This window comes from Neofelis nebulosa, chromosome 2 (genome assembly GCF_028018385.1).
Source record: "Neofelis nebulosa isolate mNeoNeb1 chromosome 2, mNeoNeb1.pri, whole genome shotgun sequence".
NCBI lineage: Eukaryota > Metazoa > Chordata > Mammalia > Carnivora > Felidae > Neofelis > Neofelis nebulosa.
In genome coordinates, this window is record NC_080783.1 from 121,139,954 (window position 1) to 121,154,301 (window position 14,348).

Genomic DNA, 14,348 nt, shown 5'->3' on the forward strand with positions numbered 1-14,348 from the left:
CACAATATACTATTAGAGCATTTCACAGTAGAGATTTGTTTTTTGATCTAATGGAAGTAAAGTAGTATCTGTACTTGTATTAAAATGGTTCTTTCTTTTCTTTTAAGCTGAAGTCTCCAGTGAATATTGAATTGCTGAGAAATTTGGGGAAGACCAGCTGAAGTTCCCATTCCATGGATCCCTTGGGTGCCCCTTCCCAGTTTGTGGATGTGGATACGCTACCCAGCTGGGGCGACTCATGTGAAGATGAATTAAATACTTCCGATACTGCAGCTGAAACATTGCAAGAAAATACTGTTAGATCACCTTTTCTTTACAACAAGGATATCAGCGGGAAAGTGATTCTTTGGTAATTCTTTGACTAAATCATATCAAAATATGATAATACTCTCATAATTTTTTTCTAAATTATTTTTTTCTCATTGTTTCTTCTAAACTCCTTTATTCTCATAACTTCTTCTAAACTTTTTTGTGAGCCCTAGCTCTGTTAACGTATCCTTTTGCGCATACTTACACAGTTTTATTGAGGTATAATTTACATACAATAAGCTGCGCATTCTTAAAGTGTACAGTTTGGTACACTTTGACATGTGTATATCCGTGAGCCTGCTCTCCCATTCCGATCACCACAGCCAACTTAATACATTTATCACCCCCAAAAGTGTGTTTTGTGTCCTTGCATAATCCCTCCTTCATGCTCCCCCTGACTCCACATCCCATTAATCTTTCTGTCACTATAGATCAATTTGCATTTTCCAAAGTTTTATGTAAATGGAATCACGTACTCTTTTTTTCATCCGGCCACCTTCGTTCAGCGTGATCATTTGAAAGTTCATCTGTGTTGCGTCTGTTAGTAGTAGTGCCTTTCTTCTTTAAAAAAAAAGCTTTATTGAGATATAATTCATATCTCATACAGTTTATCAGTTTAAATTGTAGAAGTCAGTGGTGCTTAGTGTATTCACAAAGTTGTGTAACCATCACCACAGTCAATTTAGAATATTTTCATCACCCCAAAGTCCTCTACCCGTTAGCAGTCATTCCCTGCCTCCCCATCTCTCGGCTGCAGCCAACCACTAATCTACTTTCTCTGTGTATAGATTTGTATACTGGGGACATCTCATGTAAATGGAGTCAGTTGTGACTTGGTATGTTTTAAAGATTCATCCATGTGGTAGTGCGAATCAGTACTTCATTCCTTTCTATGGCCAGATAATATTCCACTGTATGGATATACCTATGCCATTTGTCGGTGTTATCAGTTCATTAGTTGTTAGACATTTGGGTTCTTTCTACTTTTTGCCTATTAGGAATAATGCTGCTGTGGTAAACTCTCGAAACCAACCACTTTCAGCTCTATAAGCACTCTGTTGCAATGAAAGCAATACAGAAGAAGGAGAGAAAGAACACGATTCTGTGGGTAGCGGCTTTGCAGCGTTTGCATTGAAGATCTAAGATGCCAGATTAGTCTTCCTGAGTCCGGAACTCCTTTTCTACTGTTGCTTAAGCTTGTGAGCTAGCAAAACCAGTGTTGTAAGGGGAGTGAGGATAGAACGTTTTGAAATAATTAGCAGTTAGCTTTTTTATCTCCCTCCTCTTCCCCACGTTTGTTCTTTGTTCATCGTTTCCTCAGGAAAGGAGACGTGGCATTACTGAACTGTACGGCCATTGTGAATACCAGCAATGAAAGTCTTACAGATAAGAACCCTGTGTCAGAGAGTATCTTCATGCTCGCAGGACCCGATTTGAAGGAGGACCTCCAGAAACTTAAGGGTGAGTGAGTTTTCCTAGGTATGTTATTGTTAGGACACATTTTTGATATTTAAAGAAGCATGTTTTGCATTTAGTGAGAATACTAAGTAGATGCAGCTGTTTTGTTTTTGTTTAAACTACATAAAAACAGCTTTTGAAAGCCCCACATTGTGTTAGAAACTGAACACTGAGACTTTACTCTCAGTAAAACTCCTCTGTCATGTTCTTGAATTTAAAAATGCTAGTTACTGGGGCGCCTGGGTGGCGCAGTCGGTTAAGCGTCCGACTTCAGCCAGGTCACGATCTCGCGGTCCGTGAGTTCGAGCCCCGCGTCAGGCTCTGGGCTGATGGCTTGGACCCTGGAGCCTGTTTCCGATTCTGTGTCTCCCTCTCTCTCTGCCCCTCCCCCGTTCATGCTCTGTCTCTCTCTGTCCCAAAAATAAATAAAAAACGTTGAAAAAAAAAAAATTTTTTAAAATGCTAGTTACTATAGCCAGTTAAGTCTTTGGTAGCATTTTCTTGGCTGTACATTTTCTTGCACAAATAAGCCTTGTAAAACAACTATCCTTTCTCTAAACTGAAAAATTCTATCATTATTTGATATTGATAGAGAATTTTTCATATACCTCAAAGGAGAGTAAATGTTGCACTTTGGAAATGAAGTTGACTTAGTGATAAAACCAAAATGCATTGTAAGGACAAATATATTCTCGATTACTTTTGCACTTGCTTTTTTTTTTTTTTTTAACCAGAACCTTCTTAGGATATTTCATTGGAAATGGAGACAGGGAAGAGTTCCATTAGTTCAGGATCTTGTTTACCTTATTTGCATTCATTTTCTTCAATTACCAACCTGGCAAGCCAAGTTACTATTATTTGAGCCCAAATAGAATATTGTGAAATTCAGTCAGCCCATTTTATAAAAGGTATTTAGGAAATACAGCAATGGTTCTTAAAATGTAAATAACAGATATCACCTGTATAAAATCTTGAGTTTTTTTGATCTCTACCATTTATCAGTGAAAACTGGTTTCTAACCTAATAAGAATATTAGAATTTGAAGAGGAATGGTTAATAATGCTGATTCCATGAAAGAGAGGATAGAGAGAGAAGAATTACATTATCTGATCAAGAAACTGAACTATATGATAGCTGAAGGAGGAAAAAAGCCCTCAATTAAACTGAAAACATGATACTGGGAAGAACATGTAGAAATTAGAAAATGCAGTAGAGATAATACTGACAAGTTCTTTGATAAAGGTAATAAAGAAGCTGGTCTGGAAAAATTCCTTACGGGCTGTGTGTGTGTGTGTGTTCTCACACCTTAGAGCTAGACGGAAGGGTAAGAGAAAGAAGGTAATCAAATTTAATGTAAGCATACAAATGAAACCTCAGTATTTGACAGCATGTGTCTGAGAGTCTCTAAGCAGGAGTTCATGTTGTAACTGCCCTTCGCTAACTAGTGTAGTGTAAAACCGGTCACTTCACTGCTGAGCCTGAGTTTCCTACTCTGTAAAGTGGCATGGTGATGATAGTCTCTACCTCAGTTCCTGACACATCACAAGAGCTCAGCGAGTATTTGGGGATAGAAACAGTATCATGAAAAGTAAATGAAATAATAGACATTAAGTTCAAAGTACATTCTAGTGTTTAGTGTTACTGCTGCTGTTAGTTACAGGCCCCAGTTGTTTGATGCGTCTCTGCAAACCTGAGGAAAGATTATTAATGATGCACTGCAGGCTGGATACTTAATCCTCTCCCCTTTTTACATTTTCAGTAACAGCTTCATAAATGATTGCAAAGCATGACTCCCCAAATTTGTAGATGATAGAAAGTTGAGAGGAGTTAATAGGAGGTGTTGGATGACCAAAGAGTTTTAAATATTCTGAGCCGACTGGAACCATGAGCCAAAAAATGAAAACACTGACAGGGGTGAATATAAACGTCTTGCAGTAAGTTTAAAACCTGAATTCTCCAAATTCAGGATGGGGAAGCCCAGTTTGACAACCCTTATTATATAAGAAAGTGTTTGCTATCAGTAAAATGGCATCGTCGTTCTCTCCCATTTTTCACGCAGAAAACTTTAGGGTTAACGCTTTCTCCTCATTATCCCCCACATAAAGGCTGTCATCAAGCCATAAATATATCTTGAGTCTCTTTATCACCACTGCCTCCAACCTAGCCTGTCTTACCATCATTCCCTGACTGGAGCTTCCCTTTCAATTGGTCTCCCTACATTCATTCTTCTTTACCTAAATCTATTTGCCACATACAGTAAGCATTTGCTTTTTAAATTGTAAATCGCTTCTTACTGCTTCCCTGCTTTGAACCGTGTAGTGGCCTCCCGTGACATTTAAAACACAAACTCCTTGAGCTGGTGTCCAAGGACTTACAAGATCTCAGGCACTTGCCTCTGGGCTCCTTCCATGTCCCTTTCTCCCTCCCTTACCGTACTTGAACCAAACTGATCGTTTAGCTCTTGTTCAATTTTGCATGTACTTTGCTCTTACAGTTCTTAATTCTTAAGTCTTTGCTTATTCTCTTCCTTGCATTTACTTCAGAATTTGCCAATCTCCCCATGATATGTGCTCCCAGCCTGTGGTGCTTTTCTTTTGTGCTCTTATGACAATAGTAATTTCATAAATTGTTTATATGATGATGGGGTTCACATTAAACTTTGACCTCCATGAGGACAGGAACTGTATGTCTCCTTGGTCCCTGTGTGCCTGTACCCAGAGGAGTGGAGGCACCCTTTAAGTAGCAGATGAATGACTACAAACTCCCTGGGATGTTAAGTAACTAGACTCAGCAGTGATGATGTCTTATTTTTATTGAAAACACTATCAGTATCAGACTATGTCACCAGTAGCATAATAGAGGAGGGTAACTTGTTAACAGCTTAAAATAGACTGTTATATCTATAAGATGTTTTACGTAAGCCTCATGATATTCATGAAGAAAAGAAACCTCTAATAGATACACAGAAGATAAAGGAATTAAAGCATACCAGTAAGAAAAATAAATCACAAAGCAAGACAGCAAGAGAGGAAAAAGAGGAACTTAAAAAAACCTCAGGAAACAATTAACAAAATGGCAATAGTAATTCCTTGCCTAGCCGCAATTGCTTTAAGCATAAAAGGACTAAGTTCTCCAATCAAAGGACACAGAGTGGTTGGTGGATAAAAAAACAAGACCCAGCAGTATAGTGTCTACAAGAGATTCACTTTAGCTTTAATGATACGTGTAGGCTGAAAGTGCAGGGATGGTAAAAGATACTCTGTGCAAATGGAAACCAAAAGAGAACAAGAGTGGCTGTACTTCTGCCAGATAAAATAGACTTTCAGTCAGAATTGGTCACAAGAGACCGAGAAGGTCACTGTATGATGAAAAAGGGGTCAGTTCATCAAAGGGATGTAGCAGTTGTAAATACGTATGCACCCAACGTAGAAGCTCTTAAATATTTAAGGCAAATATTAAAAGACCTAAATGGTTGGGGCGCCTGGGTGGCTCAGTCGGTTAAGCGTCCGACTTCAGCTCGGGTCATGATCTCACGGTCCGTGAGTTTAAGCCCCACATCGGGCTCTGTGCTGACAGCTCAGAGCCTGGAGCCTGCTTCGGATTCTGTGTCTCCCTCTCTCTCTGACCCTCCCCCGTTCATGCTCTGTCTCTCTCTGTCTCAAAAATAAATACTAAAAAAAAATAAATAAATAAAAAATTAAAAAAAAAAAAGATCTAAATGGAGAAATAGCCATACAGTAGCAGGGACCACAGTATACCACTTTCAACACTGGATGGATCATCCAGACAAAATTAGTAAGGAAACAGCGGGCCTGAATTACACTATGGGGTCAAATGAATGTAATAGGCATACCCAGAACAGTCCATCTAACAGCACCAGAGTGCAAATTTTTCTCAGGCACACACAGAACATTCTCCAGTGTAGAGCTTATGCGTCTCCATGTGCAAAAGAGAAGGAAAATACTTTCTCCTGCAATCAGGACCACTGTGTAGTTTTGCTACTTAAATGTTCTGTCACCTGGTACTTAATGTGCACATTTGCTAGGATGGGAGTACACGCACTGAGTTTTTTGATTGCTCTGTTCTCTTATGAATAGGAGTCTTTGCTATAAGGATTAAAACAACTTTTGTGTTTCTTACTGTGGATGTTAGCATTTGGAGAGAAGTAAGTGAAGTTGAAAAGTCCTAACTAATCTTTACTGCTCCGATATTCAGGTTATCGTACCAGCAGCGCTCCTTAGCGGAGGGGTGTAAAAGGCATGCTGGACAGAGTTTCGGCTGGAGTGAACTTGAACTTACTCAAGAAATTTGCATTTGTTCTGTAGGAATTAAAAATACTTTCAGGGTTGTGTTTTAACTGTTCATAATGATGTCAGGATTTAGGCTTTGGGTTAGAAGAAATCTGGGCTAGAAAGAACAAGTGGAAGGTTGGGAACGGTGTGCTTATTATTAGCATGAGTCTAGTCTCCAGAGTTCTGCATTTTGGTTAACAATTATTAAGGAAAAGGTGGGATTCCCAAAACCAGAGTATCCTGAACACTTAAAATTCTTTTCTGTGTGTGTAGTCTGTCTTCAGAGATCTTCAGGACTGATTCCACCAACTGCCCCAATACATATTTCCTTACTTGCTTTATTTTTTTTTTAATATATATTATGCCTTTCAAATAATTGCTTTCTAGTTACAGAAGCAGTAAATGTAAATTGTAGAAAGTATATGCACACAAGCTATGAAATAAATGAAAACTTAACATTTTCACCACACAGAGATCACCAGTACTCGTACTGTAGCGCATATTCTTCTGGATCTTTATGTGTATGTGGGCATACGCATACATTCTTAAATATTTTGTTACCAAAATAATTATATGTATACAGTGCATATCTTAAGATAATTATACACATACTGTTCTGCAGTCTGCCTTCTTCAGCAAATGAATTCTACCTTTTGGCTGTTCATCTAATACCCAAACCATAGTTTTAACTTTCCAGTTGACCCAGAAATGCCCTTTGCAGCTAGTTTGTCCAAAGCAATATCCAATCTAGGGTCACACATTACATCTAATTGTTGTATCTTTAAAGATTTTGTTTTCATCCAACTCCATTCCCTTTTTATGACACTTGTTGAGTAAAGTAGGCCAACATGTCTTCCAAGACGGCTCACCTTCTGGGTTTATCTGCTTACCCTGAGGTACCATTTGGTCTGTCGCTTTATCCCTTGTATTTCCTATAACCTGGAGTTGTATCTAATTGAATCAGATTTGGCTAAAGGATTTCATAGGTGATGTTGTATTGTGTACTTAGTATATCATATTGGGAGACGTATAAAATCTGATTGACCTGTTAGTGGACCATTACTGACACTAAGATGGCTCTCTGGCTTAGAGTCATGACAGCTTGATTCTTCCATTTTTACAGTTGTTTTACCCTCTGTAGTCAATATGGGGTTATTTAAGTTCTATGAATACCCAGGACCCTGTCATACGTTCACATAATGGTTTTAGCAACATTTATAGTCCTTATCTGAGTCAGTAATTTCATTAAGATTGTGAAGTTGTAGGGGCGCCTGGGTGGCCCAGTCGGTTGAGTGTCTGATTTCAGCTCAGGATGTGATCTTGCAGTTTGTGGGTTCAAGCCCCACATGGGGCTCGCTACTGTCAGCCTGTCAACATAGAGCCCACTTCAGATCCTCTGTCCCTTTCTGTCCCCCTCTGCCTGCCCCTCCCCTGCTTGCACTCTCTCGAAAATTAATTAATTAGTTAATTTTAACAAAAGATTGTGAAGTTTTATTTTTCTAAAACCTATCATCATATCCTTGGTTACTAGCTCACATTCCTCTAAAGTAGAGCCTTTCCCCAATAACTGTCATGTGGTTACTCTGAATTAGTTTCTATTAGAGGGCAGCATAAATGCTTAATTCTTTTAATTACCATTTTTCAAACTAAGAATTGGTTATTAAACCAATTTGAGCTGCCTCAAATGGTGCCAAATGATGTTTTTTTCCCTTTCTCTTTTTTGAGTATCAGTTCGTGCTTACGGCTTTTCATTGATCAATGTATATGTGGTTTTAAAAGTCAAAGAATCTTACATCGAAATATATAAAGGAAAGCAACAGTTCTTTGCCTTTCCCTTCCCTTTCTTCAGGGGCATATACTTTCAAACCTTTAAATTCCTTATTTTACTGCTATTTCCAAATAATATGCTACAACTACTGTATTGATTTTTTTCATTCTCTCTTGACTTCCTATTGTGGAAATTAAAGATTAAACTCTTATCCACTCCCTGCTTTTAACTATACAAAAAAAAAAAAAATTCACATTTTCTTCCCCCTTCACCCCCTTCCCCAATTGGTCTGTCAAATTTTTATTAAATCGACATTCAGCCTTAATATTGTGACTGTATAAATATTGCTCGCTGCTTATTACAAAACGGATTTGAATTCTTTTTGTATAGCTATTTTCCTCTGAGTTATTGATTTGATTATTTAATATTCTAACTATCACTGACTCAATCTCAAACTTTTAAATACGACTATAAACCTCTCAGTAAAGTAAAAAACTCTTGGTTATCTTTCAACTCCATTTTCTTCTTGACAAGGTGCCTCCTGAAATCCACTGTCCTCTTTCCTCTCTAGGTTGTTCTCTATGCCTGCTGTATAGTTATTATCCTAGGAAATCCTTTTTTCTATTCAGTGAATCCTCCCATTTTCTGGATCTCTCATGCCTTTCTCTTCTTTGATGTATTCCTTCATTTTTGTGGATAAATCTACCAGAGATTTCTGAGAAGGATGGATGGGGGCAAAATTACTGAGACCTTCCACCTTCATACTTAATTGGAAGTTTGGCTGACAATGAAATTCTAAGCTAGTAATCCTCTTCCAGGTTTTGAAGGCATTGGTCCATTGTTTTCTGTTTTTATTATTGCTCTTGAAAACTCAGATGCTATTCTTGTTCTTGATTCTTTGTGTGATAGTGTTTTTTTCTCTGGAAACTATGATCTCATCTTTCTGGTATTCTTAGTTTCACAGTTTCTCCACCTTGATGTGGTTTGGGTATTCTGTGAGCTAGAAACTCTTATCTTTCGGTTCTGGAAAATTTGTTTTATTTCTTTCATAATTTCCTTCCCTCTGTATTCTCTGTTCTCTCTTTGAAGAAATTCTATTGGATTTTGTACCTCCTTGTTTAATCCTCCCAATTTTTCATGTCTTATTTTCTAGCTTTTTATTTTCCGGAAGCTTTCCTTAACTTTGGCTTTAATGTATCTGTTGTCATTCCTGATAACATGTTTTTCATTTGGCTGTAACAGTTATAGAAGTGCTTTGTTTTTTCCTCTTCTCTGAATATTTTTTTTTATAACATCTTATAACATTCTGGTTTTGTTTCTGAGGTACCGTATCTTCTCTTACCTATCTGACAGTGGTTGCATTCTCTCTTGTTTGAGCATCGTTTTGACCCCCTTTGGTCAGAGGCTTGGCTCACTTCCTAGTGATCCTTGAGTGTCAGCTGTATTTATGATGGAGGAAGTGAGAAGGTGAAGGGAAGCTCCGTGTGCACGGGCAAGAGTTACTGCTTGGCGGGTCTAGCCGCAGGTGATGAGCAGGAGCCCTGTTGTTTGGTTGGGGAACTTCCCTTAGTTGTCACAGTCTGCGAGTCCTTTGGTTTGGGCCTCTTAGTTTCCTGGAAGGGGTGTAAGCGTGGGCATCTGTGTTTTGGACACCAGTTAGGAGCAGAGGGCTAAAGCTCTCACTGTAGAGTGTAACACCTTAGCTAAATCCCCTCTTCTCAGCTGCGCCTGGGGTTCTGCAGTCCAGACACTCTCCAGCGCAGCATGAGATGTTCCTGCTGCTGTGATGGTCAAGAAATCATCCCCTTGCTGTGCTGGCTGGGAAGGGGTTGTTGCAGATTTGACTCTTCTTATGCAAACTTAACTCCGCCTCCTCTTTTTAGTCCCACTTCACATCATAGCCTTTAGAAGTACATAGGCCTCCAAGTCTTGAGCCTTCCTAGTGTTCCGTAGTAACAACAAGAATGGTAGGTAACGCGTGTGTGTACTTTGCATGTATTAACTAATTTCATCCTGTGAAGTGAGTACCAGTAGTATTCCCACTAAACGGGAAATTGAGGCCTGGAGAGGCCAGGCAGCTGCCCAGGTAGCACAGAAGGAAAATGGTAGACCCGAGATTTGAATCCAGGCAGTCTATCTTGAATCCAACACCGCCTTTCCATACGACCAGCTTGCTTCCAATTGGCGACCTCTTTTCTGTGAGCAGTTAGGTTTCTCTGCTTGCTGAATCAGTTATTTCCAGGCCTTCTGCCTTCCAGAATTTTGATGATGCTTATCTGCTTGATGTTCTCTCCCATTCTCTCTGTCTCTGTTTTTATACCTGTTGTATTGCTTCACTGTCATTTTGACAACAGAGATCAGTGTTTGTGTTCAATCCATATTTTTAATTGAAATTTCTCAATGAAGTTCTCATTACTTCTCTGTTTTATGCCTTATTTTGTTGACTTTTTTTCTCCCCAACACCTCCATGACTTAAGCATGCTCCATTGTTCCCAGGTTGCCGGACAGGTGAAGCAAAATTGACGAAAGGATTTAATCTAGCTGCCCGGTTCATCATTCACACAGTGGGACCTAAGTACAAGAGCCGCTATCGCACCGCTGCTGAGAGCTCCCTGTACAGCTGCTACAGAAACGTGCTTCAGCTGGCAAAGTACGGCTTATTCACCTCCTGGATGCACCATGCCATACACTGTCAAAGGCCCCGGTTTCAAAATGAAACCTGGCTGTGGAAATCAAATTTTGAGGGATTTAAATCACGTAAGAGGATTCTGAAGACAAAATTAATTATCTTCGCAAATTTAGCAGGATAAGAGAAATGGATTTGGGTGACTTAAGAATTTAACCTGTTCGCATTTTACTCAATCTTTGCTTGAACTATATTCCCCCCGAGTGGTACAATTATAATATTAATATAAATATTAAATAGCGTAACTGGGTTAATTGTTACACTAGATTTGTTGAGGAGGTAGGGAAGGAGAAGTTGAGCTGCATTTTTAAATTAATTACATATGTATGTGTTATGAATATTGTTGCTCTGTGTTTTCTGTCCGCAGAGAGCAGTCAATGTCATCTGTGGGATTCTGTGTCATCAATTCTGCAAAACGAGGTTATCCTTTAGAGGATGCAACACACATAGCACTTCGTAAGTAACATTGGCGACGCTGTGCCTACATCGAGGACTTCATAAATAGGATTGGGTTGCAGCACATAAATTGAGCCTTACAGATTTTTCTGTTATCACTAATTAAATAGTTATAGCCAAAGAAGATTTGTTGATTAGCTAATCATGGCATCCTGGAGGGAGCTTTGTATTGATAAGTTGCTGAGCTCAATTTACTTTCCCAGGCTGACATTTTTCTCCACTTGAATAAAGGCTTGCAGGCTTGCTTATGAAATTTGCAAATGATACCAAGCTGGGAAGTATGGTCAACGCATTGGGTTTTTGCATCATGATTCAGAATAATTGTAACATTGCAGCAATGATGTCAAAACAGATTTCATGATACAGTGTTTATGTAGCACTTTGCAGTTGAAATAGCAGCTTTCACATGTGTCATTTGAGTATAAATCCTTGCATTGAGGTTTAAAAAAGACCAAGCTTGATCATTATGAGACAGAATGTCATATATGTGATATAAAAACAAGGTGTTCGGCTTGAGAGATTCCATGATCTCACTGTATTATATGCAGGTTCAGACCACATCTAGACGTTTGTATATAGTTCTGGGTGTCCTATCTTATGAGACACTGACAAACTGGAGAGCCAACAGTTTGAAACAGGAGAAACAGGTGTTTCTCCTAAAGAAGATGATGCTTTTGGGGCGCCTGGGTGGCGCAGTCGGTTAAGCGTCCGACTTCAGCCAGGTCACGATCTCGCAGTCCGTGAGTTCGAGCCCCACGTCAGGCTCTGGGCTGATGGCTCGGAGCCTGGAGCCTGTTTCCGATTCTGTGTCTCCCTCTCTCTCTGCCCCTCCCCCGTTCATGCTCTGTCTCTCTCTGTCCCAAAAATAAAAATAAAAAATAAATAAATTAAATAAATAAATAAATAAAAAGATGATGCTTTTAGCATATATGGTGCCCATCTTTAACATCTGAAGGAGTCTCCTGAACTTATTCTGTGCTGCATTTTTAGAGCAGTGGTTCTGAGCCTCTTGGGGAGCCATCATAAACTACTCCGAGCATCTGATGTAAGAAAGCTGTGGACCCCTTTCCCCAGAGGACATACATACACAGGAAATTTGTGTACAATTTCAGGGAGTTCACAGATTTCTTGTAAGGCTTGTAGGTAAGACCTCCAGCAGTAGAGAACAGGTCCAAGACTGTGTCAGAAGGAAGGAGATTTGGTCCCACTTGGATAGGACTCACTGTAATAGGCGGGTGTTTTAAGTGAACTTCTTGTCGCTGGGAATGTGCACGCAGAGGCTAAATGACCATTTGTTGCAGATATTCCTCATTGAGGAAAACTGTATAAGATGATCTTTAAAAACCCTTGTATCTCTAGAATTTAAAGACAAGGAGCTGAAAGTCTTCTCAACGATAAACTAGAGATACTCAAATGTATAAAATTATTATTAGATAGCCTAGAATTTAGGGTGAGTACAAAAGTAGTCTTATTTAACAATTAACTATTTTTAAAATGAAGATTGACTGCTCAAGGATTTTTTAGTAAATTTACATATTTTATACTTTATGTATATTATATTAGACTGAGTTTCTTGAGGAGCAGAGCTCTTATCTTTTCATCTTTGCATTTCTAATGCTTTCATAGGTCAAGAATGGTTTACATATGGTACTTGCTTAAGAAATAGGTATTTTGGGGGAACCTGGGTGGCTCAGTCCATTGAGCATCCAACTCTTGATTTCAGCTCAGGTCATGATCTCACGTTTGTGAGTTTGAGCCCTACATTGGGCTCTGTCCTGACAGTGTGGAACCTGCTTCAGATTGTGTCTCCCTTTCCCTCTCTCTCAAATCTTTTTCTCTGTCTCCCTTTCTCTCTCTCTCTCTCAAATCTTTAAAGAACTTTTTTAAAAAAGTATGTATTTTAAAAAGGGATATAGAAATTCCCTCAACAGCCCTGTGTTTTAGGGAATATGGTGTCCTTTTTACAAATAAAGAGGCTCAGAAATTTATCATGTTCTTAAGGTTATGCATACTGATGACTCCCAAGTCCAGTAACCTGTTTATTATACTAAATAATTCAATTATGCTTGAGTTAGAACTGCTTCAGTGGGAAGCTCCTATGTTATCACTACTCTGCATGCATTCTGAATGGTGCCTTACCAAAGCAAAGTTCCTGCCTTTATATAATTCTTCCTGGCTAAGCTTTTGGCAGGTCTTGACATTCTCTGATTCCTCTTAGTCCTTGCCTTATCATCCCATACCTTGAGCTATGACTTTTTATATGTTTCCGTTTCTTATTAAAGTAATCATATAGGTTAGAACTTATTTTTTTTAATGTTCATTTATTTTTGAGACAGAGTGCAAGCGGGGGAGGGACAGAGAGAGAGGGAGACACAGAATCTGAAGCAGGCTCCAGGCTCTGAGCTGTCAGCACAGAGTCCGATGTGGGGCTCAAACTCACAGACTGCAAGATCATGACCTGAGCCAAAGTTGGACGCTCAACCGACTGAGCCACTCAGGCGTTAGAATTTAAAAAGGCAGCAACATTTTGTAGAAAAGGCTCTGAAAAGGGAGTCAAGAAGACTGGCTTTTGATCCCAGTTCTACCAGTCTCACTGGCTCTGTGGCCCCAGAAAAACTGCTTGATAAATCACTTGGTACAGTACTCTAGAGGTGTCAACTTTGAGCAGGAATTGTAGTAAGAGCAGATGAAGGTCAATAGTTGGTTTAAGGGACTTCGATGAGGCAGTTTCTAAGAATTTACTTATTTAGCACAAAGGAAATGGAAAACTTAAAGATGGGCAAGTCAACTTTTACAAGGCCTGTTAGACTTACTGTACCTTAAATCTAATAGCAAAACTGTAGCATTTTATTAAAAAAAATACAGATGGACTTTCACAGCATGTACAGACCAAGAACAAATCTAATAATGTAACTCTAAGTCTTTAGTACCAAACTCTTTAAAATATTACGAAACTTTATTTCATTTGAAACCTAGGTAAATGTCCTCTTGATAGATGTATCAAGACTATTTATCGTTTTTCCCTGGGTTCACGTGCAGTTCAGTTCTTCTGCATTAGAAGCCCAAAGAAACATCTGCATTAAAATCAATTCATCAGGTTATTTATTCATTCAACAAAATTTTGAGCGACTGCGTGCTAGGCCCTGTGCTATACAGGAGAGGATACAGTGGTGAGAAAAAAAAGATGACGCTGTTTGTTCTTACTGTGTTTCCCTGTTGGGAATTTTAATGCCCCAGATGTCATTCTCACCAGTTAAAGGGTTTTCACTAAAAGTGAGGTGCATGACGTCCTGGTTGGCTGCAAAGAATAGTGCAGAGATGAAACTTGGAAGGAAACGGTTTGAATTGGCTGTTGGTACTAAATCCTTGTAGCCATGAC

General features: G+C 39.1%; 1 protein-coding gene across 2 annotated transcripts in view; it reads left to right on the forward strand.

The window, feature by feature from the left end:
* GDAP2 (ganglioside induced differentiation associated protein 2) overlaps nucleotides 1-14,348 on the forward strand; it is a 67,991-nt gene that overhangs the window by 8,647 nt on the left and 44,996 nt on the right. For both annotated transcript variants that reach the window (XM_058716059.1, XM_058716060.1), the window contains exons 2-5: nucleotides 108-349; nucleotides 1,631-1,770; nucleotides 10,324-10,477; nucleotides 10,881-10,969. In XM_058716059.1, the coding sequence (XP_058572042.1) occupies nucleotides 174-349; nucleotides 1,631-1,770; nucleotides 10,324-10,477; nucleotides 10,881-10,969 (559 nt within the window). In that variant the 5' untranslated portion in view covers nucleotides 108-173. The remainder of the gene's footprint in view (nucleotides 1-107; nucleotides 350-1,630; nucleotides 1,771-10,323; nucleotides 10,478-10,880; nucleotides 10,970-14,348) is intronic.